The sequence below is a fragment of the Thalassophryne amazonica genome, chromosome 3 (genome assembly GCF_902500255.1).
Source record: "Thalassophryne amazonica chromosome 3, fThaAma1.1, whole genome shotgun sequence".
In the NCBI taxonomy this organism is placed as follows: Eukaryota; Metazoa; Chordata; class Actinopteri; order Batrachoidiformes; family Batrachoididae; genus Thalassophryne; species Thalassophryne amazonica.
The window spans coordinates 137,480,284-137,506,621 of record NC_047105.1 but is presented as its reverse complement, the minus strand read 5'-3'; the positions used below and the strand labels follow the sequence as shown (position 1 = coordinate 137,506,621).

Below are 26,338 nucleotides of genomic sequence, written 5' to 3'. Positions count from 1 at the left end.
TTAAGCTGACAGACATAAATGAAACTACATATACCATAGATTAGAGTAATAATTGTGATCATATTTCCACTTAGAGCATATCAGGTGATCTGATGATTCGTAACATCCAGCTGAGCCATGGAGGAAAGTACGTCTGTATTATTGACACTGATGTGGAGAGTCTGTCCACGTCTGCCATCGTGGTTGTCAAGGTAAGAAACCATCAGCTCCTTCTTCCTGTATTAACCCTTCTTGTGCCCCTTCTGATTTTAAATCAACCTAATGTCAGGCATAAACCGAATGTGAAATGATGCCACCTTGGTTTTAATTCATAGTGTGTGGAGGACTAGGACCACACCTACACACACATAGTGGATAACTTTCACTTGTCTGTCTGTGGGATGTGTAGGATGAAAATGTTATTATTATAAAAAACTGTTCTAACGTTTCTTTTAGCTGATTTAACTGGAAAAATCATTGTTTTCCTTTGATGAATGCAGATGTTTAATTGTAATTTTATTATTGTTGTCTGGTGCTGTTTGACCAAAACTGCCATTGAATGTTGCTACACTCCCTACATTTTTTTTTTTTCAAACGTGTTTTCATAATACTGTCTTGGGCGGATTCTCCAAGACTAAGGGCCCCTTCACACATCGAATTGAGCATGAGTGCGCATGAAGCAGGAATCGTATGCAATACGTGTACAATTGGAGCTGCCCCAATGCCTCGTACAACTGTTGCTACAACTATTTGCGCACACCAGCAGCTGAAAAAAGAGTATGCCCTGTGAGAGCCCATTTGATCCCTCTCGCGGCAGGTGTCAGCCAAATTCCAGGTGACACACATGAACATCCGACACTGTTCACTTGGCGCTTAGAAAATGTGTGGCCATTTGCACTATTAGCATGAAAACAGTCAGCAGACAATCACTTTTGAGCTGGTGCTGAAATTTGTCAAAGTGCCCCCACGACTGTGGAGATGCCAAGTACACATGTGGTGTGCCAGATTGTCAGCTCCCCCCACAACATGTGTGCATGTGTTTCACATGCTACCAGGTGAGGCACCTCTCATCTGATCACAGTGTGACACCTTGGTCTGTGTGCTGACTGGACGGGGGCATAGCAGAGTTGACATCCTGCTGTTGACATCTCTGGTCCTGGACGTCACAGCTGCAGAACACGTACCGTGTTTTGATGGACATGTGTGCTTGCTGTCCTCACGTGGAAATCAATCAATCAATCAATTTTATTTATATAGCGCCAATCACAACAAACAGTTGCCCCAAGGCGCTTTATATTGTAAGCAAGGCCATACAATAATTACGTAAAAACCCCAATGGTCAAAACGACACCCTGTGAGCAAGCACTTGGCGACAGTGGGAAGGAAAAACTCCCTTTTAACAGGGAGAAACCTCAGCAGAACCAGGCTCAGGGAGGGGCACGTCTTCTGCTGGGACTGGTTGGGGCTGAGGGAGAGAACCAGGAAAATATATGAAAACATATATCACTTTTGCGATGGGCTGGAGAGTACACACATTGACAGGCTGCCCCAGCTGAAATGGACCGTGAGTTCATCTGGACACACAGCAGGCGAATGCCACGCCTGTCTGACAGGACACGCGTGCCCTGTGAGCGGTGCGCTGCAGAACTATATGACAAGCCAACAGTGTGACAACTTTCAGTTACATAGCAGCAGAAATATTCCATAACAAACACCGTTTGTAGTTACCATGGCACTACTACACCTCAGGAATTTTTCCGTGCCATTTACAGGACAGAGATGGTAGTGCAGTTGCAAGTTTCTGGCTGGCAATCAGCGCTTTTGTAAATTGCAGGTTCGAATCCCATGGGTGGCATGTGTTTTTTCTACAGCAGCTGCACGATGTGGTTACACATGCTCCAGCTGTTCAATTTCAATTTCAAATTCAATTTATTTTTCATTGTATAGTGCCAATCACAAAACGTTATCTCAAGGCATTACACACATTTAAGGTCTAACCTTACCAACCCCTTGCACTGTATTCCCGCTGCGACCGTTTCATGCATGTTTGTTCACGCCTGCCCGTCGGTTCGATGTTTTCGTGGTTCACTCATAGGAGCTGTTCCGCCGTGATTCGCCCTGATTTGTACTTATTCATACTATGTGTGAAGGGGCCCTAAAATTGTCAGTTGAGGACAATTCTTCAAATTTTGGTTGTTGTCGGTGGCTATGCACAAACATGTACGGCTGTGCAGGTTGAGCCATATGTGTCAGGATGTTCCTTGTGACCACGGGGGTGGGCCTGGTGTGTACAGGAGGTTAGGAAAATATAGAGTGGGTGGGAGAGCGTTTTTGGCTTCACAATCAATGGATTTATTTAACAAGTGAAGTTAGACTGGCAAGTTTGATCAAAGATTTAAAACTGGATCCTCTTTTCTCAGCTGCCTGCTATGATGCTTGTGAATTTTTATATTACTCTTTAATTTTGTCTTTTTATGTTATTCTTTTTTTTTTGTATTTGTCATTTTAAAATTACTGTGTTTTATGTATGGTGTTTTATTGCCTTTTATTTTGGGTCACACATTGTATGGGTGGAAAGTGCTATAAATAATATTTGTTACGTTGGTGTAAGACTAGATTCAAAAGCAGACTCAGAAACTATTGCAAGACCAATAACCCCTGAGTACAGAATAACATTGAAGAAAAAATAAGTAATATAACACAAATAATAATTTTAACATAAAAACAATTAAATCATTACAGTAAATGCAAAATAAAGATCATTATTGTGAAAGAGTGGACAGATGACAGGAGAGAACACACTTATTTGCCTAATGTTACCAGTGTTATACCCTAGGGTGGAGCTTAAAATTAACATTTTTTTAATTTATATTTTCTAAGGTCTCACCCCTCAAAAAGTTTCCTTATTAGTTAAAAAAATATATAGGTAAAATTAAAAAATACATATATTGGTAAAATATATAGGTGACATTTGATAATATTTAGAGGTAGCTCAAAGAACTCAAAGTTTGATCATAACAATTATATTATATTATGTTGTAGAAATAAGTGAAACTTTGAAAAATTACCAAAGCATAACACATAGTTTAATATATGCTTTAATAATATAAACATTAAACAACAGTAAGTACTGCAATGAAATTGCAATCAAATTTAAGGATTTATATATACAATGTAGAGTGGAGACTGACTAGACTGCAGAGTCTGTAACTGAGGAAGTAGTGGCTGTTGCAGTTAATGTCTTCTTGTGGCAGTCTGGGTAATCTTTGTGGTGTTTTTCAATCATTTTTAGCAGGTACTGCAGCTGAGATTCATCCTTTGTAATAAGACCACAAAACTGTGATGGCCATCAAAGTTGTGTGAGCCAGTTGGTAGTCTTCCCTTTCATCCCATTCTGCTGGGTCTACTTCAATGTTAAAGATAACCTTGGATTCTGGAGAAACAAAATCTTCTACAATGAAATTGCCAACTTTTGGAAAGTCAGTGAAAACATCAGACAATTTAATTCATTATTAAACTAGTTTGTCATTGGCTAAGTTATTAAGAATCAACAAATAGTGTCCAAAAAGTCATAATTACCTTGTCTGAGATTGGAATATGTTACTGGAAGAGAGATGGGAGGTTTTCAACTTTGAGTTATACCATGCCATTTGATGTAGAATTTAACTAAAACTATGAAACTTTAGTCCAACTGAGCTACCAGTAAATATTAACCAAAAGCCGTAATATTCTCAGAATATGGTTTAATGTAATAGAGGAATAATTTAAGAGGGTGAGACCAATTTTCTTGAAAAAGTTAAAAAATAAGCTCCACCCTATTATACCCCCGTCACACTAGAGGCCGAATGAGCCCAAATACCGTCTGAATGAAAATTCGACCTCCATTCAAGCAAAGTTGAGGTGCAATCAAAAACCTCCGACAGCATTCTGAATGCACTCCAAAGATGTAAAAAGATGCCCAGATGTAGTTGTAGAGCTCGTGTTTGAACTGGAAAAGTATTGAATGGCAGTCAAGGTGGCCTCTACCTGCATTCTGACTGCATTCTGAATATTCTCATGGCATTAAAACAGCATTCAGAACAGTCTGATCATGCTTGAGAGACATTCGCCACGGTCAGGGACATTAAATCCTGCTGGCATGTCCCAGACAGCATCACCAGTACATCCCATTCGGGGTGCGCAAAGAAAATATTATAATGTGCAATGTCTGTGGCACGCATTCATTTTGTGAAATAGACATGAACATTGAGCAATCGTATTGAAAACACCTTGTGCCGCTGTCAGTCAATGCATCTCAGAACCACAGGACAGCGCCCGCACATCTGGATGGGGTGTGACATCCATAATATTCAGAATATCACAGATATTGTCAGTCCCTCTCATGGGTTCGATATTGTATTTGTAATATTATGGTCATCATAGCTGTAAGACCATGTGCAGATGCACTGCCCCGCATCACTGTGCCACATCAAGTCAATGCATTTCAGAACATGCACAGAACAGCACAGTGCATTTGAACAGGGTGCTACATATCATATGATAGTTACAACGTCTAACTCATATGAAGGAATTATGCCACAACTGTATTACCAAGCCATTACAATATGAATAGAATAAATAATCACCTTTGGAACAGCTCCAGATGCGGCCCCCACCGCTCGACGTGCAGTCATGCTGCAGTCTGTGATAACATCCATGTGATACTAGGAGTGATGTCAGATGGAGACAATAGCCACGTTGCGAGGGCGCATGTGCCGTCCGCTATGACATAAATATTCCATATGATCTGGAGTCCAGCGGCACAACACACAGCATCCAGCCGGGCAGCTGGATGCACAGATCCTCCACGAGGTGTCATAACACGGTCCACTGTTTGTGTGCAAGCTCATATCATCTGATCGGTCTGCTGCTCATGCATGAATGCATATCATCTGATTGGTCCACTACTCATGCGTGAGTTCATATCATCTCATTGGTATGCTGCTCGTGCATGAGCTCATTTCATTTAATTGGTCTGCTGCTCATGTGTAAGTTCATATCATCTGATCGATCCACTGCTTCTGTGTGAGCTCATATCATCTAAACCATCTGCTGCTCGTGCACTCTATGTGCATGAGCGCATATTATCTGATTGGTCCATTGCTCATGCATGAGCTCATATCATCTCATTGGTACGCTGCTTGTGCATGAGCTCATATCATGTCATCAGTCTGCTGCTTGTGCGTGAGCTCATATCATCTGGTTGGCCCACTACTCGTGTGCGAACTTATATCATCTGATTGGACCACTGTTTGTGTGTGAGCTTATATTATCTGAACGGTTCGCAGCTCCTGCGTGTGGCTGTATCATTTGATCGGCCCGCTTACATGCATGAAAGTAATGCCATATTCAGAGGTACCTGGTTTACATGAATTAAGTTTATAGGTTGGATGTCATTTGAAATCCAGATGACAGGAATGGCAGATCTTGAAAAATTCAGCAGAGAACATTGCTCGTTCTCCCTCCCCTCACTTGCCTTCCAACCAGACGTCTGGTGGCAGTCAATCTGCACCTGTATGGCATTCAAGGTGCATTCTCTATATTCCTGCTGCATTCTGCCTCATTGTGGTGATTCTTGCTGTGTTCCGGCCACATTCGACCTGTATTCTGGGTATTCATACTGTGTTTCGGGTGCATTCCACCTGCATTCGGGAGCTGCTGCTCACTGAATGTGCGCAAATCATTTGAGGTGGCTTCGACCCACATTCTTTGTATTCGAAAAGCATTCATACACATCTGTTGGAGCTTCTCGAAGTTTGGCTTTTTTCCCATTGTGGCTGATTCGGCTTGATTCCTGCTCATTCCTGCTAAGTGTGACGGGTCCCTTAGCAATGGACTATTGTTAACACAGTTTCTGGTGAGGTGTGGCTAGTTTGTTCATGCATTTTCAGCAACAAAGTGAGCATGCAAACTCTTGCTATGATATTATTTAATATCTTTTGCATAAAAATTGTAAAACATTTAATGCAATGAACAGTAAGTCAGAAAATATATAAAAATAAAAGTTCAGCACTGCACAGCTAAACTGAGTTCAGCTCCATTAAGCTCTTCCAGCTGGAAATTATTGCTGGGCGTTTTAATTGATTGTAGGAAACTTGTTGGGGAAAGTGTAGTGACACGGACCCACAACAGGGGGCGCAAATGAACGGTCAATAGATGAGCCAAAAGGTAACAATTTTATGTTGTGAATGTGCACAACGACTATACAGACAATCTCAGAATATGATAGCAGTCGATACACAAAGGTGACGTGTGGGCAGGCTCGAGGATAGAAGACGTCTGTCCTGAGAAGAGCCGGAACCACACGATTTCCGCCGCCACCGAACCTGGTGAATACTGGAGCCGCCAAGTCCCGAATTCCCAGGTGATCACCGTCCCCGACTGTCGGATCTGGTACTGCTGGTGAGGAGCACAAACAGTGAGATGTGGGTGTGTGCACACCCAGTAACAAAAACAAGTCACGTCCACCTCTAATCACACACTCGTGCAGCTCCTGTTAACCACTTATCTGGTTGGAGTGTGAAGCGAAGCCGTCGCTGATCACACCAAACGCCAATCCCACAGATAAGGAAACACTTACAGGAAAACAGCTGCAAAGAAGTTCAGACTATTAGTCAGTGTTTTCAGTTTAGGAGAGAATTACCTTCACAGGTAGATGATATCTCGGCAATGAGGTGGAGATGACGTCCAGGTTTTATGGAGTAGTATGATGAAGTGTAGATGGGTGACAGCTGTCATGAGCTGTCATGAGATAATGAGTGACAGCTGTCACCCCCGGCTGTGTCCGTGGCGGCAGCGCCCTCTCATACCTGAAGCCCGCACTTCAGGCAGGGCGCCGTCTGGTGGTGGGCCAGCAGTACCTTCTCTTCTGGCGGCCCAGTAACAAAAAAAAATGGTCTCATGATGTTCTTCTGAGCAAATGTTTCTTTGTTTGAGGTTCAGTTAAATACAGCATTTGTATGATATTTATAGAGCTGTTTTGCTGATATTTTAATAGAAGTGCATGTTTGTGCATATGCATTGAAAATGAAGCATTGTCTGTGTTTTTGACAAACAGTGGACAGAAAACATATGAACAGCCTTGTGTCTTTAATATAAACTATTATGGCTGAGTTTTGAAACCAAGTGCATTCATCTCAAAACCTCAAAAGTTATCTTCTTCGTCCTATTATTATTATTATTATTATTAGGCACTAATAATTGGTGATAATTGGCCGAGCTGATCGGTCTATTCCTTCTTCTTCTTCTTATTATTATTATTATTATTATTATTATGAGCAGTACTAGTATCATTATTAATTTACAAAGTTCAGCATTCTCCCATCCCTGAGTGGAAAATGATGCAAAATATTTAGTATTAGCAAAATTGGTGATTTTGTTTGTCTTTCATCCATCATTTGTGAGCATTTGTGATGAGCTGGATCGCTCCACTGATGTTAGACTGAGTTGCTGCTGGTCTGAACTGTTATCAGTACTCCAAAATAATGTCCCAAAGCTACTGCAGGAGTATTTTAGAGTCTGTGAAGCTGGCAAGTGTAACAGAAAAATTTTCCTGAGGCATCCATGCAGTCAAAGGAGAAAGTAAAGCTGAATCTGTGACATTTCTCTGTTTACATTCCATATGAAGTGCCAAACATAAGTTTGTGTTGGCGTCCTGAATCTGGCTGGCTGTGGTGCCTTGTCTCTGGTGATTTACATTGGTATTCATGCCCTTTACAAACTCTAATAGCTGTCCCAGGTGCTTTCAGGAGTCAATGTTTATCACAGAAAATGAGTATAATTGGCTCATTTACACATCGGTGGAATGCCATGGAAGGCATTTGAATAATGGAACAGAAGAACAAACAACATCAACACGATAAAGCGTGTATCATCCTCTCCCTCACTGTATTGACTCTTCCACCTCTCATAAGTGATCCTCTGCATTCTCTCTCCTCTGTTAGCAAAACCATGTTTAGTTTCCACACTGTAGCTCAGCAGCTCATACGCACAGAATGTAAAGTCCCTGCACGCACACAACAAGGTCAGAGCCATTAATTAAAGGAAGTGTGAGGCCTTGATATGTAGCAAGGGGCAGATATTTGATGAGGGGAGTTTTTTCCAAATGGGTGAGAGCCTGACACTGCTCATCGTATGATTTATTAAGGTCCGCCAGGTCCTCCAGACAAGGTAGCAGTGGAGGAGATCACAGACAGCACAGCCCAGCTTTCCTGGACTCCTGGAAGGGACAACGGCAGCCCCATCACAGGCTACATAATCCAGGCCCGAACGCCCTTTACGGTGGGATGGCAGGCTGTCGACACAGGTAGCGCCTCCTCCTGCTTCCATCTCTTTGTCATATTGATTGACTCTTTTCCACTAAAGTGTACAAAGGATTAAATTCAAAGCTGTGTGTGTGTGTGTGTGTGTGTGTGTGTGTGTGTGTGTGTGTGTGTGTGTGTGTGTGTGTGTGTGTGTGTGTGTGTGTGTGTGTGTGTGTGTGTGTGTGTCTGGGTCCATCGCATCTTAAAGGGTTACCTGGGATTTTTCAACATAGGCTCTAATGCCGTGTTCACACCGGACGCCACATGTGCAATGGCGGCGAGATGTTGCCATGTAATCCCTATGGAAGGATGCATTGTGGCGCCACAAAAGTCCCAGCCACGCAAATGCGACGTGATGGACGCAAATAAAGCAATGCGAATAAAGGGATTTTGAGTGATTGGCGCATTTGTGGCACGATATCACGTTGCATCGCGGCACATTGCCCTCTTCCCCAAGTTGAAAAATCTGAACTTTTCCATCTTGTCGCGCCGCGATGACCAGTCAGGGACTGGATATGATAGTGAAGGCGTGGAGATGTCTGGAGTTTATACTTGATGTAGACATGTCCCTGTCTCTGGCAATCAGCCTGTGAGCAGGACTTATGTCCCTTTGTCCTTTATTTAACACAATTATGACAGAGTTTGAAGGGATAGCGAGGAACTGCAGCAGCAGACAGTTTTTTTCTTTGTTCACATGTGCGCGTGCGAATGAATCGTCCGTGAAGATCATTTGATTAATCAATCAATCAATCAATCAATTTTTTTATATAGCGCCAAATCACAACAAACAGATGCCCCAAGGCGCTTATATTGTACGGCAAGGCCATACAATAATTATCTAAAACCCCAACGGTCAAAACGACCCCCCTGTGAGCAAGCACTTGGCTACAGTGGGAAGGAAAACTCCCTTTTAACAGGAAGAAACCTCCAGCAGAACCAGGCTCAGGGAGGGGCAGTCTTCTGCTGGGACTGGTTGGGGCTGAGGGAGAGAACCAGGAAAAAGACATGCTGTGGAGGGGAGCAGAGATCAGATCACTAATGATTAAAGGCAGAGGGGTGCATACAGAGCAAAAGAGAAAGAAACAGTGCATCATGGGAACCCCCCAGCAGTCTACGTCTATATCAGCATAACTAAGGGATGGTTCAGGGTCACCTGATCCAGCCCTAACTATAAGCTTTAGCAAAAAGGAAAGTTTTAAGCCTAATCTTAAAAGTAGAGAGGGTGTATGTCTCCCTGATCTGAATTGGGAGCTGGTTCCACAGGAGAGGACCCTGAAAAGCTGAAGGCTCTGCCTCCCATTCTACTCTTACAAACCCTAGGAACTACAAGTAAGCCTCAGTCTGAGAGCGAAGCGCTCTATTGGGGTGATATGGTACTACGAGGTCCCTAAGATAAGATGGGACCTGATTATTCAAAACCTTATAAGTAAGAAGAAGAATTTTAAATTCTATTCTAGAATTAACAGGAAGCCAATGAAGAGAGGCTAATATGGGTGAGATATGCTCTCTCCTTCTAGTCCCCGTCAGTACTCTAGCTCGCAGCATTTTGAATTAACTGAAGGCTTTTAGGGAACTTTTAGGACAACCTTGATAATAATGAATTACAATAGTCCAGCCTAGAGGAAATAAATGCATGAATTAGTTTTTCAGCATCACTCTGAGACAAGACCTTTCTGATTTTAGAGATATTGCGTAAATGCAAAAAAGCAGTCCTACATATTTGTTTAATATGCGCTTTGAATGACATATCCTGATCAAAAATGACTCCAAGATTTCTCACAGTATTACTAGAGGTCAGGGTAATGCCATCCAGAGTAAGGATCTGGTTAGACACCATGTTTTCTAAGATTTGTGGGGCCAAGTACAATAACTTCAGTTTTATCTGAGTTTAAAAGCAGGAAATTAGAGGTCATCCATGTCTTTATGTCTGTAAGACAATCCTGCAGTTTAGCTAATTGGTGTGTGTCCTCTGGCTTCATGGATAGATAAAGCTGGGTATCATCTGCGTAACAATGAAAATTTAAGCAATACCGTCTAATAATACTACCTAAGGGAAGCATGTATAAAGTGAATAAAATTGGTCCTAGCACAGAACCTTGTGGAACCCATAATTAACTTTAGTCTGTGAAGAAGATTCCCCATTTACATGAACAATTGTAATCTATTAGACAAATATGATTCAAACCACCGCAGCGCAGTGCCTTTAATACCTATGGCATGCTCTAATCTCTGTAATAAAATTTTATGGTCAACAGTATCAAAAGCAGCACTGAGGTCTAACAGAACAAGCACAGAGATGAGTCCACTGTCCGAGGCCATAAGAAGATCATTTGTACCTTCACTAATGCTGTTTCTGTACTATGATGAATTCTAAAACCTGACTGAAACTCTTCAAATAGACCATTCTCTGCAGATGATCAGTTAGCTGTTTTACAACTACCCTTTCAAGAATTTTGAGAGAAAAGGAAGGTGGAGATTGGCCTATAACTAGCTGAGATAGCTGGGTCAAGTGATGGCTTTTTAAGTAATGGTTTAATTACTGCCACCTTAAAAGCCTGTGGTACATAGCCAACTAACAAACATAGATTGATCATATTTAAGATCAAAGCATTAAATAATGGTAGGGCTTCCTTGAGCAGCCTGGTAGGAATGGGGTCTAATAAACGTGTTGATGGTTTGGATGAAGTAACTAATGAAAATAACTCAGACAGAACAATCGGAGAGAAAGAGTCTAACCAAATACCGGCATCACTGAAAGCAGCCAAAGATAACGATACGTCTTTGGGATGGTTATGAGTAATTTTTTCTCTAATAGTTAAAATTTTGTTAGCAAAGAAAGTCATGAAGTCATTACTAGTTAAAGTTAATGGAATACTCAGCTCAATAGAGCTCTGACTCTTTGTCAGCCTGGCTACAGTGCTGAAAAGAAACCTGGGGTTGTTCTTATTTTCTTCAATTAGTGATGAGTAGAAAGATGTCCTGCCTTTACGGAGGGCTTTTTTTATAGAGCAACAGACTCTTTTTCCAGGCTAAGTGAAGATCTTCTAAATTAGTGAGACGCCATTTCCTCTCCAACTTACGGGTTATCTGCTTTAAGCTACGAGTTTGTGAGTTATACCATGGAGTCAGGCACTTCTGATTTAAAGCTCTCTTTTTCAGAGGAGCTACAGCATCCAAAGTTGTCTTCAGTGAGGATGTAAAACTATTGACGAGATACTCTATCTCACTTACAGAGTTTAGGTAGCTACTCTGCACTGTGTTGGTATATGGCATTAGAGAACATAAAGAAGGAATCATATCCTTAAACCTAGTTACAGCGCTTTCTGAAAGACTTCTAGTGTAATGAAACTTATTCCCCACTGCTGGGTAGTCCATCAGAGTAAATGTAAATGTTATTAAGAAATGATCAGACAGAAGGGAGTTTTCAGGGAATACTGTTAAGTCTTCTATTTCCATACCATAAGTCAGAACAAGATCTAAGATATGATTAAAGGTGGTGGGTGGACTCATTTACTTTTTGAGCAAAGCCAATAGAGTCTAATAATAGATTAAATGCAGGGTTGAGGCTGTCATTCTCAGCATCTGTGTGGATGTTAAAATCGCCCACTATAATTATCTTATCTGAGCTAAGCACTAAGTCAGACAAAAGGTCTGAAAATTCACAGAGAAACTCACAGTAACGACCAGGTGGACGATAGATAATAACAAATAAAACTGGTTTTTGGGACTTCCAGTTTGGATGGACAAGACTAAGAGTCAAGCTTTCTAATGAATTAAAGCTCTGTCTGGGTTTTTGATTAATTAATAAGATGGAATGGAAGATTGCTGCTAATCCTCCGCCCCGGCCCGTGCTACGAGCATTCTGACAGTTAGTGTGACTCGGGGGTGTTGACTCATTTAAACTAACATATTCATCATGCTGTAACCAGGTTTCTGTAAGGCAGAACAAATCAATATGTTGATCAATTATTATATCATTTACCAACAGGGACTTAGAAGAGAGAGACCTAATGTTTAATAGACCACATTTAACTGTTTTAGTCTGTGGTGCAGTTGAAGGTGCTATATTATTTTTTCTTTTTGAATTTTTATGCTTAAATAGATTTTTGCTGGTTATTGGTAGTCTGGGAGCAGGCACCGTCTCTACGGGGATGGGGTAATGAGGGGATGGCAGGAGGAGAGAAGCTGCAGAGAGGTGTGTAAGACTACAACTCTGCTTCCTGGTCCCAACCCTGGATAGTCACGGTTTGGAGGATTTAAGAAAATTGGCCAGATTTCTAGAAATGAGAGCTGCTCCATCCAAAGTGGGATGGATGCCGTCTCTCCTAACAAGACCAGGTTTTCCCCAGAAGCTTTGCCAATTATCTATGAAGCCCACCTCATTTTTTGGACACCACTCAGACAGCCAGCAATTCAAGGAGAACATGCGGCTAAACATGTCACTCCCGGTCCGATTGGGGAGGGGCCCAGAGAAAACTATAGAGTCCGACATTGTGTTTGCAAAGTTACACACCGATTTAATGTTAATTTTAGTGACCTCCGATTGGCGTAACCGGGTGTCATTACAATCTTGAATTACAATCTTACCAAATTTACGCTTAGCCTTAGCCAGCAGTTTCAAATTTCCTTCAATGTCGCCTGCTCTGGCCCCCGGAAGACAATTGACTATTAACTAGACAGATGTATAATAAAACAAATGGTGAATGGTTTATAACACAGTTATGACATAGTTGGAGGGGAGAGCGAGGAACTGCAGCAGCAGCCAGTTTTTTTTTTTAATTGTTCACATGTGCGCGTGCGAACGGGACAGGAAGCCCTCAAACTGTGTCCTGGAGAGGCGGAAGTACCGCAGCTCCTGCAGCAAATGATGAAACTCCCTGAATTGGGAACATCTCATGAGGATGTTGTGAACCCAGAGACAGCACCGCTGGCGACGTTTGTCAGCTTTCCACATCAAACAGCACAGCAATTTGCTCTGTATGATCAAGGTCCACCATGTTGACTTGACAGTGAACGGAATGGAAGCTCCTCCTATTTGATGACGCATTGGGGTCATTTTTCGCAGTGAAAGTTTCCACCCAAGCAGAGCGACACACCGGGTGATGGTGGCGCGTCCATTGCCAAGCGAGTGACGCAAATTTGTGGCGTCGCGTGGCATCTGGTGTGAACGCGGCTTAATTCTAAATGTTTTTGCCTTCAGATTTACAGTCAGGATAATAATAGTGATAATTGGCAGAGTTTGAATGCGAACATCGTCAGGGACGAAACATCTTCAACAACCTAAACCTGTGGGGCAAACTAAAAACCCCACAGTCAGCCACTTCCTGTCATCACTGAATTGGTGAAAATGTCATTAGTAGTGTCTGGTAGCACAGAGAGGATCCCTATTAAGGTAACTGTGTTCATGACTACCACTGGAAATACAAAAAACAAAATGCAAATGAATGATTATACAGATAGCAGCTTTCTTCCAGTTTAGCAATGCCACCCTTCACTAAGTCTATTTAATTTTGTTGTTCATGAGATGCTCAGCCTGAAACACACAACAAGCATCATGTCTGCATTGCATGCTGATTTGCATTTTGACTTCTATGTTATCAGATTAAACGTTGCTCCATCTGGTGTACTGCTCCCTTGAGCGAATGTACCTGGCACCTATTTTTTCATGCAGCTAACACAGACAGAAAAATTAACTGATATTGTACCTGCAACATTAAATAATTAGTATCTTTTATTGGACTTTCTATGACTGGGAAAGAACTTACAGACATGAAATATATCGGAACAGTTTTTCCTTTTTCATTTTTTCAAAAACCATTTCAGTGACTGAAAAAAAAAAACTGCTGTCCAAATAAAACAAGTCATTTTCTGGTCTTTCCAAATGCTCCTCAACTGGGTTATAAAATAAAATTAAAATTGATGGTGAATCTACATGTACGTATGAGGGGTGATTGAGCAGTTTTGAGCATGACCCAGAAAAAGAAGGATGTGGTTCTCCAGTTAGCATTCTGAGAAGCAAACATTTCTCAACATTGCTCACAGTGAGTCAAAACATCACATATTCACCACTAAACACATTTAATTGTACTGTTGTCTAGAAATGTGTTGAATCAACAAATAATGGTACTTCACCATAATTAAATGTTAATTTTTGAAATTGTCACACTTTTGTAACATTACTTAACCTTCTTTATTGCAATTTATAGCCTACATATAAATGTAAAAACAACTTTAACATGTTCTCCTTAATACTAGAATTAGGACTACTGGACACTACGACTAGTGGAAAGGTCCCACTTGAGGTACATTTTCTGAAGGACAAAATAAACCTCAGACCCAGCAATATACAGTCACTGCTTTAAGTTTACTTTAAATATAATAGAAACATAATTTGATATGGGTATGCACAGCCAAATTGCAAAGCTAAAAGCAATTTAAATGGAGAATAAGGTATCAAGGGAAAACAGGATTTCTGTTGGATAACGCAGTTACATAAATCCTTCATCATGGATGTATTTATAAATCAAGTAATAATAAAATAACACATATTGAATGAAGCAAATAAAAGTTTTACACACATGCCTCTTAATACTTATTATTATCATTAGGGCCCCTTCACATATAACACGAAAGATGCAGAAACTGGAAGAAAATCTGCGATCCAAAAACTAAGTGGGAAACAGCAAAACATTCGACTTGCTGTCGGGACAGACACATGGTCGGACAGGCGTGCACGATACTGCAGCAATGGTTTCGTGCATGCTTGTGTTTGCGCACATGAACACAATGTAAGCACGTGGAAATTCGTACACACAGCAAAAAATTAATAAAACACCACAATTTATAATACTTAAAATTCCTGTTATAAAGAGCGGAGTTAGCCTTCGCCTAGACGTACACCAGGAAGCAATGAAATGACGTGGATTACTGTTCTCTCTTTTATGTTTTACATGAATTACCCGATGTGCTCTTCTCATGAAGACATCAGCCGGTCTCCCCTCTCATGAATTGCTTGCTCTCGTGTCATGAAAGCGTCAACCAGCATGGCGTGTCCAGCAGGCAGTGTTCTGCTGGTGCCCACATTGCAAGTGTGATATGTGTGTTAATTATTTCAATGTGGAGAAATCCTGCAGTGACACACACTTCACAGTGATTCTCAGCATGGCATGATATTCACAAGCGTTGCGGTTTGCTGAGATGGCAGTCAGCTGAAGCAATATGATTTAATTTATTCTTACGTGAGGACAGCAAGCTGACATCCGTGCCTCATGGTGTAGTTGTAAATAAAAACAGAATAGAATGATTTGCAAATCCTCTTCAATCTATATTCAACTGAATACACCACAAAGACAAGATATTTAATGTTCAAACTGATAAACTTTATTGTTTTGGTGTAAATATTTGCTCATTTTAAAATGGATGCCTGCAACATGTTTAAAAAAAGTTGGGACGGGGCAGCAAAAGACTGGGAAAGTTGAGGAATGCTCAAAGAACACCTAGTTGGAAACAGGTGAGTGTCATGAATGGGTATAAAAGGAGCATCACCAAAAGGCTCATCCGTTCACAAGCAAAGATGGGGTGAGGATCACGAGTTTGTGAACAACTGCGTGAAAAAATAGTCCAACAGTTTAAGAACAATATTTCTCAATGTTCAGTTGCAAGGAATTTAGGGATTCCATCATCTACAGTCCATAATATAATCAGAAGATTCAGAGAATCTGGAGAACTTTCTACACTAGCGGCAAGGCCAAAAACCAACATTGAATGCCCGTGACCTTCGATCCCTCAGGCGGCACTGCATTAAAAACTGACATCATTGTGTAAAGGATCTTACCGCGTGGGCTCAGGAACACTTCCGAAAACCATTGGCAGTTAACACAGTTCGTCACTACACCTACAAGTGCAAGTTAAAACTCTACCATGCAATGCAAAAGCCATACATCAACAATATCCAGAAACGCTGCCGCCTTCTCTGGGCCCGAGCTCATTTGAAATGGACAGATGCAAAGTGAAAAAGTATGCTGTGGTCTGATGAGTCCAGATTCTAAATTGTTTTTGGAAATCATGGACGTAGTGTACTCCGGACAAAAGAGGAAAAAGACCATCCAGACTGTTACCAGCGCAAAGTTCAAAAGCTGGCATCTGTGATGGTATGGGGGTGTGTTAGTGCCCATGGCATGGGCAACATACACATCTGTGATGGCACCAACAATGCTGAAAGGTACATCCAGGTTTTGGAGCAACACATGCTGCCATCCAAGCAACGTCTTTTTCAGGGATGTCCATGCTTCTTTCAGCAAGACAATGCCAAGCCACATTCTGCACGTGTTACAACAGCGTGGCTTTGTAGTAAAAGAGTGCTGGTACTAGACTGGCCTGCCTGCAGTCCAGACCTGTCTCCCATTGAAAATGGGTGTCGCATTATGAAGCGCAAAATACAACAACAGAGACCCGGACTGTTGAACAACTGAAATTGTATATCAAGCAAGACCGGAAAAGAATTCCACCTACAAAGCTTATACATTTACTGTCCTCAGTTCCCAAATGCTTATTGAGTGTTGTTAGAAGGAAAGGCGATGTAACACAGTGGTAAACATACCACTGTCTCAGCTTTTTTGAAATGGGTTGCAGGCATCCATTTCAAAATAAGCAAATATTTGCACAAAAACAATAAAGTTTATCAGTTTGAACATTAAATATCTTGTCTTTGTGGTGTATTCAATTGAACATGTTAGTTTAAATGAGTCAACACCCCCGAGTCACACTAACTGTCAGAATGCTTGTAGCACGGGCCGGGGCGGAGGATTAGCAGCAATCTTCCATTCCAGCTTATTAATTAATCAAAAACCAGACAGAGCTTTAATTCATTTGAAAGCTTGACTCTTAGTCTTGTCCATCCAAATTGGAAGTCCCAAAAACCAGTTTTATTTGTTATTATCTATCGTCCACCTGGTCGTTACTGTGAGTTTCTCTGTGAATTTTCAGACCTTTTGTCTGACTTAGTGCTTAGCTCAGATAAGATAATTATAGTGGGCGATTTTAACATCCACACAGATGCTGAGAATGACAGCCTCAACACTGCATTTAATCTATTATTAGACTCTATTGGCTTTGCTCAAAAAGTAAATGAGTCCACCCACCACTTTAATCATATCTTAGATCTTGTTCTGACTTATGGTATGGAAATAGAAGACTTAACAGTATTCCCTGAAAACTCCCTTCTGTCTGATCATTTCTTAATAACATTTACATTTACTCTGATGGACTACCCAGCAGTGGGGAATAAGTTTCATTACACTAGAAGTCTTTCAGAAAGCGCTGTAACTAGGTTTAAGGATATGATTCCTTCTTTATGTTCTCTAATGCCATATACCAACACAGTGCAGAGTAGCTACCTAAACTCTGTAAGTGAGATAGAGTATCTCGTCAATAGTTTTACATCCTCATTGAAGACAACTTTGGATGCTGTAGCTCCTCTAAAAAAGAGAGCTTTAAATCAGAAGTGCCTGACTCCGTGGTATAACTCACAAACTCGTAGCTTAAAGCAGATAACCTGTAAGTTGGAGAGGAAATGGCGTCTCACTAATTTAGAAGATCTTCACTTAGCCTGGAAAAAGAGTCTATAAAAAAGCCCTCCGTAAAGCCAGGACATCTTTCTACTCATCACTAATTGAAGAAAATAAGAACAACCCCAGGTTTCTTTTCAGCACTGTAGCCAGGCTGACAAAGAGTCAGAGCTCTATTGAGCTGAGTATTCCATTAACTTTAACTAGTAATGACTTCATGACTTTCTTTGCTAACAAAATTTTAACTATTAGAGAAAAAATTACTCATAACCATCCCAAAGACGTATCGTTATCTTTGGCTGCTTTCAGTGATGCCGGTATTTGGTTAGACTCTTTCTCTCCGATTGTTCTGTCTGAGTTATTTTCATTAGTTACTTCATCCAAACCATCAACATGTTTATTAGACCCCATTCCTACCAGGCTGCTCAAGGAAGCCCTACCATTATTTAATGCTTCGATCTTAAATATGATCAATCTATCTTTGTTAGTTGGCTATGTACCACAGGCTTTTAAGGTGGCAGTAATTAAACCATTACTTAAAAAGCCATCACTTGACCCAGCTATCTTAGCTAATTATAGGCCAATCTCCAACCTTCCTTTTCTCTCAAAAATTCTTGAAAGGGTAGTTGTAAAACAGCTAACTGATCATCTGCAGAGGAATGGTCTATTTGAAGAGTTTCAGTCAGGTTTTAGAATTCATCATAGTACAGAAACAGCATTAGTGAAGGTTACAAATGATCTTCTTATGGCCTCGGACAGTGGACTCATCTCTGTGCTTGTTCTGTTAGACCTCAGTGCTGCTTTTGATACTGTTGACCATAAAATTTTATTACAGAGATTAGAGCATGCCATAGGTATTAAAGGCACTGCGCTGCGGTGGTTTGAATCATATTTGTCTAATAGATTACAATTTGTTCATGTAAATGGGGAATCTTCTTCACAGACTAAAGTTAATTATGGAGTTCCACAAGGTTCTGTGCTAGGACCAATTTTATTCACTTTATACATGCTTCCCTTAGGCAGTATTATTAGACGGTATTGCTTAAATTTTCATTGTTACGCAGATGATACCCAGCTTTATCTATCCATGAAGCCAGAGGACACACACCAATTAGCTAAACTGCAGGATTGTCTTACAGACATAAAGACATGGATGACCTCTAATTTCCTGCTTTTAAACTCAGATAAAACTGAAGTTATTGTACTTGGCCCCACAAATCTTAGAAACATGGTGTCTAACCAGATCCTTACTCTGGATGGCATTACCCTGACCTCTAGTAATACTGTGAGAAATCTTGGAGTCATTTTTGATCAGGATATGTCATTCAAAGCGCATATTAAACAAATATGTAGGACTGCTTTTTTGCATTTACGCAATATCTCTAAAATCAGAAAGGTCTTGTCTCAGAGTGATTCTGAAAAACTAATTCATGCATTTATTTCCTCTAGGCTGGACTATTGTAATTCATTATTATCAGGTTGTCCTAAAAGTTCCCTAAAAAGCCTTCAGTTAATTCAAAATGCTGCAGCTAGAGTACTGACGGGGACTAGAAGGAGAGAGCATATCTCACCCATATTGGCCTCTCTTCATTGGCTTCCTGTTAATTCTAGAAGAGAATTTAAAATTCTTCTTCTTACTTATAAGGTTTTGAATAATCAGGTCCCATCTTATCTTAGGGACCTCGTAGTACCATATCACCCCAATACAGCGCTTCGCTCTCAGACTGCAGGCTTACTTGTAGTTCCTAGGGTTTGTAAGAGTAGAATGGGAGGCAGAGCCTTCAGCTTTCAGGCTCCTCTCCTGTGGAACCAGCTCCCAATTCAGATCAGGGAGACAGACACCCTCTCTACTTTTAAGATTAGGCTTAAAACTTTCCTTTTTGCTAAAGCTTATAGTTAGGGCTGGATCAGGTGACCCTGAACCATCCCTTAGTTATGCTGCTATAGACGTAGACTGCTGGGGGGTTCCCATGATGCACTGTTTCTTTCTCTTTTTGCTCTGTATGCACCACTCTGCATTTAATCATTAGTGATCGATCTCTGCTCCCCTCCACAGCATGTCTTTTTCCTGGTTCTCTCCCTCAGCCCCAACCAGTCCCAGCAGAAGACTGCCCCTCCCTGAGCCTGGTTCTGCTGGAGGTTTCTTCCTGTTAAAAGGGAGTTTTTCCTTCCCACTGTAGCCAAGTGCTTGCTCACAGGGGGTCGTTTTGACCGTTGGGGTTTTACATAATTATTGTATGGCCTTGCCTTACAATAAGTTCACAGATCCAAAGAGCCATGCAGATTTTGGTCGGAATTAATAACTTCAGAGCAATTTGCCATTTTAAATCAAATGACACCTCTTTCCAAACGTTATAATACAAACAACAGAACTCCAACTGACCAAAACCGTATTTTTTTTCCCCAAAAATGCGGCATCCTTTTTTTTTTTTTTTTATTTATGGAGTTACATTTGTGCCATTAATATTTGAAAGGAAATGATTTTGACAAAAACTACAGATTTTGTTTATTTCTATTTATGTCCAGAGATCAAGGATCCATCATGTACATCAAGGATCCACTGACCATGTACAGATTTTATTGATTTTATTTAAGTTCAGATATCAAGGATCCAGTGACCAATTTCATATTAATTTACTTCAAGACTCAATAAAATGTTGTTGACATAGAAAACCTGTATAGCCTACTTCTAGTACACAGAAAATTCACAAAAGGTATTGATAAGGGAAGCGAAAAAGAATCCAATTGATAAGCAGAATCGATAATGGCATCAATATTGATAAAATCTTATCAATACCCCTCCCTAAACACATCGCACCAATATGCATCGTATCGCATTATGGGGAATTGATTCGCTATCAAATACATATCAAATCGCATCATATCGTGAACAGGGATGAATTGTATCGCATCGTCTCACATCTGATCGTCATTATCTCACGTATCGTCACGTATCGCTATATGTATCGTATTGCTGGTAGTGTGTCGAAGTGCGTGTCAAATTGTTCTCAGTGATGAGATTCACATGCCTAGTTTGGACGGTCCTTTTTCACATGGAGCACCCTGCCAGTGTGCGCACTGAGTGGCCACTCCAGCCCATGGCAAAAGCGATATATGTTTATATCAAATCAAATCAAATCAAATCAGTTTTATTTATATAGCACCAAATCACAACAAACAGTTGCCCCAAGGCGCTTTATATGCAGTGCTGTCATTCTGCACATGCAAATTCCGCACTGCGCTTAGGGCACCATGCTGCCTGGGGGCACCACAAAAACCAAGCTTGTGAAAAATCATCGTTACAGGCTACTTGTAACGATATATCTAAAATTTGTGTTAAATGTTAATAGGTATAAGCAAAAGTAATCAGAGGAGGAGGCACATAGGCAGGAAGCAGCGTGGGCAGCTTCTGTGTGTGTGTCACCACCTGCGCGTCACAGCAGACCACTGATGAAAGTGGCTACCGCACTACAGACAAGAGGAGAGAGGGACTCTCTTCTTGGTTCTCCCAGCCTGGGAAAACCGCACGCACGGACTGACTGAGCTTGCAGGTAATTATCCGGACTGTGCACCGGAATCGTTGTTGCCACATCACAATGTTGCCAGTTTTTTTTAGTGAGGGCTTTTTTCTGCTGTTTTTCATATAAGAACTTGAATCTTCCAGATCATGAGTGTACAACCCCTGGCAAAAATTATGGAATCACCAGCCTCGGAGGATGTTCATTCAGTTGTTTAATTTTGTAGAAAAAAAGCAGATCATGACACAAAACTAAAGTCATTTCAAATGGCAACTTTCTGGCTTTAAGAAACACTATAAGAAATCAAGAAAAAAAGATTGTGGCAGTCAGTAACGGTTACTTTTTTAGACCAAGCAGAGGAAAAAAATATGGAATCACTCAATTCTGAGGAAAAAATTATGGAATCACCCTGTAAATTTTCATCCCCAAAACTAACACCTGCATCATATCAGATCTGCTCGTTAGTCTGCATCTAAAAAGGAGTGAACACACCTTGGAGAGCTGTTGCACCAAGTGGACTGACATGAATCATGGCTCCAACATGAGAGATGTCAATTGAAACAAAGGAGAGGATTATCAAACTCTTAAAAGAGTAAATCATCATGCAATGTTGCAAAAGATGTTGGTTATTCACAGTCAGCTGTGTCTAAACTCTGGACCAAATACAAACAACATGGGAAGGTTGTTAAAGGCAAACATACTGGTAGACCAAGGAAGACATCAAAGCGTCAAGACAGAAAACTTAAAGCAATATGTCTCAAAAATCGAAAAATGCACAACAAAACAAATGAGGAAGGAATGGGAGGAAACTGGAGTCAACGTCTGTGACCGAACTGTAAGAAACCGCCTAAAGGAAATGGGATTTACATACAGAAAAGCTAAACGAAAGCCATCATTAACACCTAAACAGAAAAAAAACAAGGTTACAATGGGCTAAGGAAAAGCAATCGTGGACTGTGGATGACTGGATGAAAGTCATATTCAGTGATGAATCTCGAATCTGCATTGGGCAAGGTGATGATGCTGGAACTTTTGTTTGGTGCCGTTCCAATGAGATTTATAATGATGACTGCCTGAAGAGAACATGTAAATTTCCACAGTCATTGATGATATGGGGCTGCATGTCAGGTAAAGGCACTGGGGAGATGGTTGTCATTACATCATCAATAAATGCACAAGTTTACGTTGATATTTTGGACAATTGAAAGGATGTTTGGGGATGATGAAATCATTTTTCAAGATGATAATGCATCTTGCCATAGAGCAAAAACTGCGAAAACATTCCTTGCAAAAAGACACATAGGGTCAATGTCATGGCATAGGGTCAATGTCAATGAGCAGATCTGATTTGATGCAGGTGTTAGTTTGGGGGATGAAAATTTACAGGGTGATTCCATACTTTTTCCTCAGAATTGAGTGATTCCTTATTTTTTCCTCTGCTTGGTCTAAAAAAGTAACCGTTACTGACTGCCACAATCTTTTTTTCTTGATTTCTTATAGTGTTTCTTAAAGCCAGAAAGTTGCCATTTGAAATGACTTTAGTTTTGTGTCATGTCTGTGATCTGCGTTTTTTCTACAAAATTAAACAACTGAATGAACATCCTCCGAGGCCGGTGATTCCATAATTTTTGCCAGGGGTTGTATGTGTTTTTTTTTAAGCCACTGCATCACTTTAATAGTGTCTAGTCACCCGGATCATTTTTGGAATCATGTTTTCTGGAATTAGGCTACAGAGAGCTGAATGATCCTTTTTTTTTTACAGCCAGGGCTCTGCAACACTTAATGCTTTAAATTCCACATACGATTAAATTCCCACTTATGCTCACTGATGTTAAATAAGCCTTAACTGCCGTATGATTGAACATTTTATTTCAAAATCACGACCCTGCTAAATGTTTTACTTCTGTATGCCACACTTAATGTTGCAGCTGCTGATTCTTTTCATTATTACTCTGGCATTGAAAATTGTACTCAATGGTGAACAATTTAGAGAGCCACATGTGCGCCATTAAAATGTCTGACAGAAAGCAGCTGTCAGTCAGGGCTATTTTTGGTCCGTTTGCTTCATGGTAAAACAAAACTGCAGAGTTAGATAACAAAAATAGCAATGTGAACAGAACTTTGAAACATATCTTTTTCTTGGTCAAAAAAGATTAAGTAACTTTGTAATCTGACCCACACCTCACTTGCATGGACAATGTAGGATTAAGGATCAATCACCAGGTACTTACTGAGGTATTTTGGCTTCATTTAGTTTTTGGCTTGAGGACCCACCCTATTCTCCATGTCTTTTTAAGGTCTGCTGTTCTAATATTGATCATAATATCAGCCTACATGAAAAAAAGCTGTATAAAAAAGTTACATTCAAAACATGTGCTCATCCAGTCAAAGAATTTCGAATTCTGCAAACGTTGCACCAATAGATACAATAAGTGAGCATTTTCTTGGAGATCCTTCTTATCAAAATGTATGACAGAATGTTTGCTAAGTTTTGATTATTGTGGGACATATTATACATTTCAGTGGAAAAGGGTTATAAATTATATACGAGGTCTATTAGAAAAGTATCCGACCTTATTATTTTTTTTCAAAAACCATATGGATTTGAATCACGTGTGATTACATCAGACATGCTTGAACCCTCGTGGGCATGCGAGAGTTTTTTCACGCCTGTCGGTTACGTCATTCGCCTGTGGGCAGTCTTTGAGTGAGGAGTGGCCCACCCTCTCGTCGATTTTTTCATTGTTTAGGAATGGCTCAGAGACTGCTGCTTTGTTTGATTAAAATTTTTTCAAAACTGTAAGGCACAACTGAGTGGACACCATTCGATAAATTCAGCTGGTTTTCGGTAAAAAGTTTAATGGCTGATGAGAGATTTTGGTCTGGTAGTGTCGCCGTAAGGACAGCCCACGGCGCCTGACAGCGATCTGCGCTTCAAGGCGGCAGCTTCTCGCCATTTCAAGTTGAAAACTTCCACATTTTAGGCTCTGTTGACCCAGTAAGTCGTCAGAGAACAGAGAACTTTCAGAAGAAGTCGACATGAGGAGTTTATTCGGACATTCCATTGTTAACGGACATTTTGTAATGAAAGAATGTGCGGGTAGAGTCGCATGTCGGGCCAGACCCGACCGCGGGGGGTTGCCACAGGAAAAACACCTCCGTTGGAAACCTTAACGGGCAAGTTGGAACATGCCCAAGCTGTTAAACAATTTCTCAGTTACTCACTTGTTGAAAGCCATCAAAAGCCGCCTGAATTTTACAAATGGTTTTCAACACGGAGGTGTTTTTCCTGTCGCGGCGCACACAGATTTGCCGAGTCATCACGGAAACGACTCGGCGAATTTGCGCGTACGTCTTTCATTACAAAATGTCCTTAAACAGTGGAATGTCCGCATAAAGTCCTCATGCCAGCCTCTTCTGAATCTTCTCTGTTCTCTCACGACGTCCTGGGTGAATTAAGCCTTAAATTAGGATGTTTTCAGGTCGAAACAGGCCGATGACTGCGCCTGGAAGCGCTGCATGACGTCCCGCTCCGTGGGAAGTCCTTACAGCGACAGAAACACCCCATAATCTCTCATCAGCCGTTAAACTTTTCACCGAAAACCAGCTTAATTTCTCGAATACTGTCCACTCGGATATTCCTCACAGGTCCAGAAAAAATTTTGATAAAGCAACGCGCGCCGTCTCGAGCAGCGTGTGAAACAAAGGAATTCAGCCGAGAGGGCGGGACCACATCTCACTCAAGGCCTGCCCACAGGGAAATGACGTCACCGACACGCGTGAAAAAACTCATGCATGCGCACTAGGGTTCAAGCATGATTGGTGTAATCGCACGTCATTCAAATCCATGTAGTTAAAAAAAATAAAAGGGTCGGTTTATTATCTAATAGACCTCGTATGGTTCTTGTTTGTACTGGCATTATTCTGACATTCAATTTATTTCTGTTTTGCCGCATTCTGATTTTCTTAAAGTCTAATGGTCTTTTTCTAGTGCCTGAGGTGATCAATGGAAATATGCTGACAGCCACAGTGGTGGGTTTGAATGCCTGGGTGGAATATGAGTTCAGGTTGGTGGCCCGCAACACTGTAGGCCTGGGAGAGCCCAGTCCAGCTTCAGCCAAGACCAGGACAGAGGATACCAGTACGTGAAAGATATCAATAAAGTATCAATACAGTAAGACATGTTCTGCTAAAACCATCTTTGTTTATACTATGGCTGTAAAAATGTCTTAACATGGATTAATTAATTACAGCACTAATAATGCATCATTTTTTAAAATATCAAAATTAATCACGCTTTAATCCATTCTGTTTTGATGTCTGTTACTTGGTTGGGTGATAGTGTTACTTACTTTTGAACATTTTGCCAATCCTGCCCAATATATGTCTGTGTACAATTTTGTGTGGTTTTGCATATCCACAGTGTACAAATTAACTTTATGTTGTTCTCTGACATGAGGAATAAAAACAGCCTTGTTAATGGTTCCCAGGAGGCCTATATACAGTGACAAAGTAATACGGCTGATTTTTATTCTTCTGACCTTGGCAATGCATAATATCCTGAGCAGAGCGGAGAATCAGATGCTCAAACGAGTTATATTTGTGACCCCCAACAGTTAATAAGCTAAACCTAGATTTATAAATAAGAGCAACACCCCCGCCTTGCTTCGCATCACGAGGGACGTAACTAAATGTATATGCTGGTGGGCAGGCTTCATTTAAGGGGAGGACAGCTGTAGGTTTAAGCCAGGTTTCACATAACCCAATCATATCTAAGTGAAGATCAATAATTTAATCATTAATCAACAATGATTTTGAGGACAGTGATCTTATGTTAATGAGACCTAGTCTAAGAACCTCAGTGTGGTTGACAGTTGAACTGTTTGGGTTTAGGGGTGGTTCCAGAGTAGCATATATAAGATGCCTAGAAGTA

At 40.8% G+C, this 26,338-nt stretch overlaps 1 protein-coding gene across 1 annotated transcript in view; it reads left to right on the top strand.

The window, feature by feature from the left end:
• Nucleotides 1–26,338, top strand: part of cntn3b (contactin 3b) — a 519,637-nt gene that overhangs the window by 415,539 nt on the left and 77,760 nt on the right. The window contains 3 exon segments of the mRNA XM_034167483.1: nt 75–189; nt 8,162–8,323; nt 25,397–25,546. Coding sequence (XP_034023374.1) covers nt 75–189; nt 8,162–8,323; nt 25,397–25,546 — 427 coding nt within the window.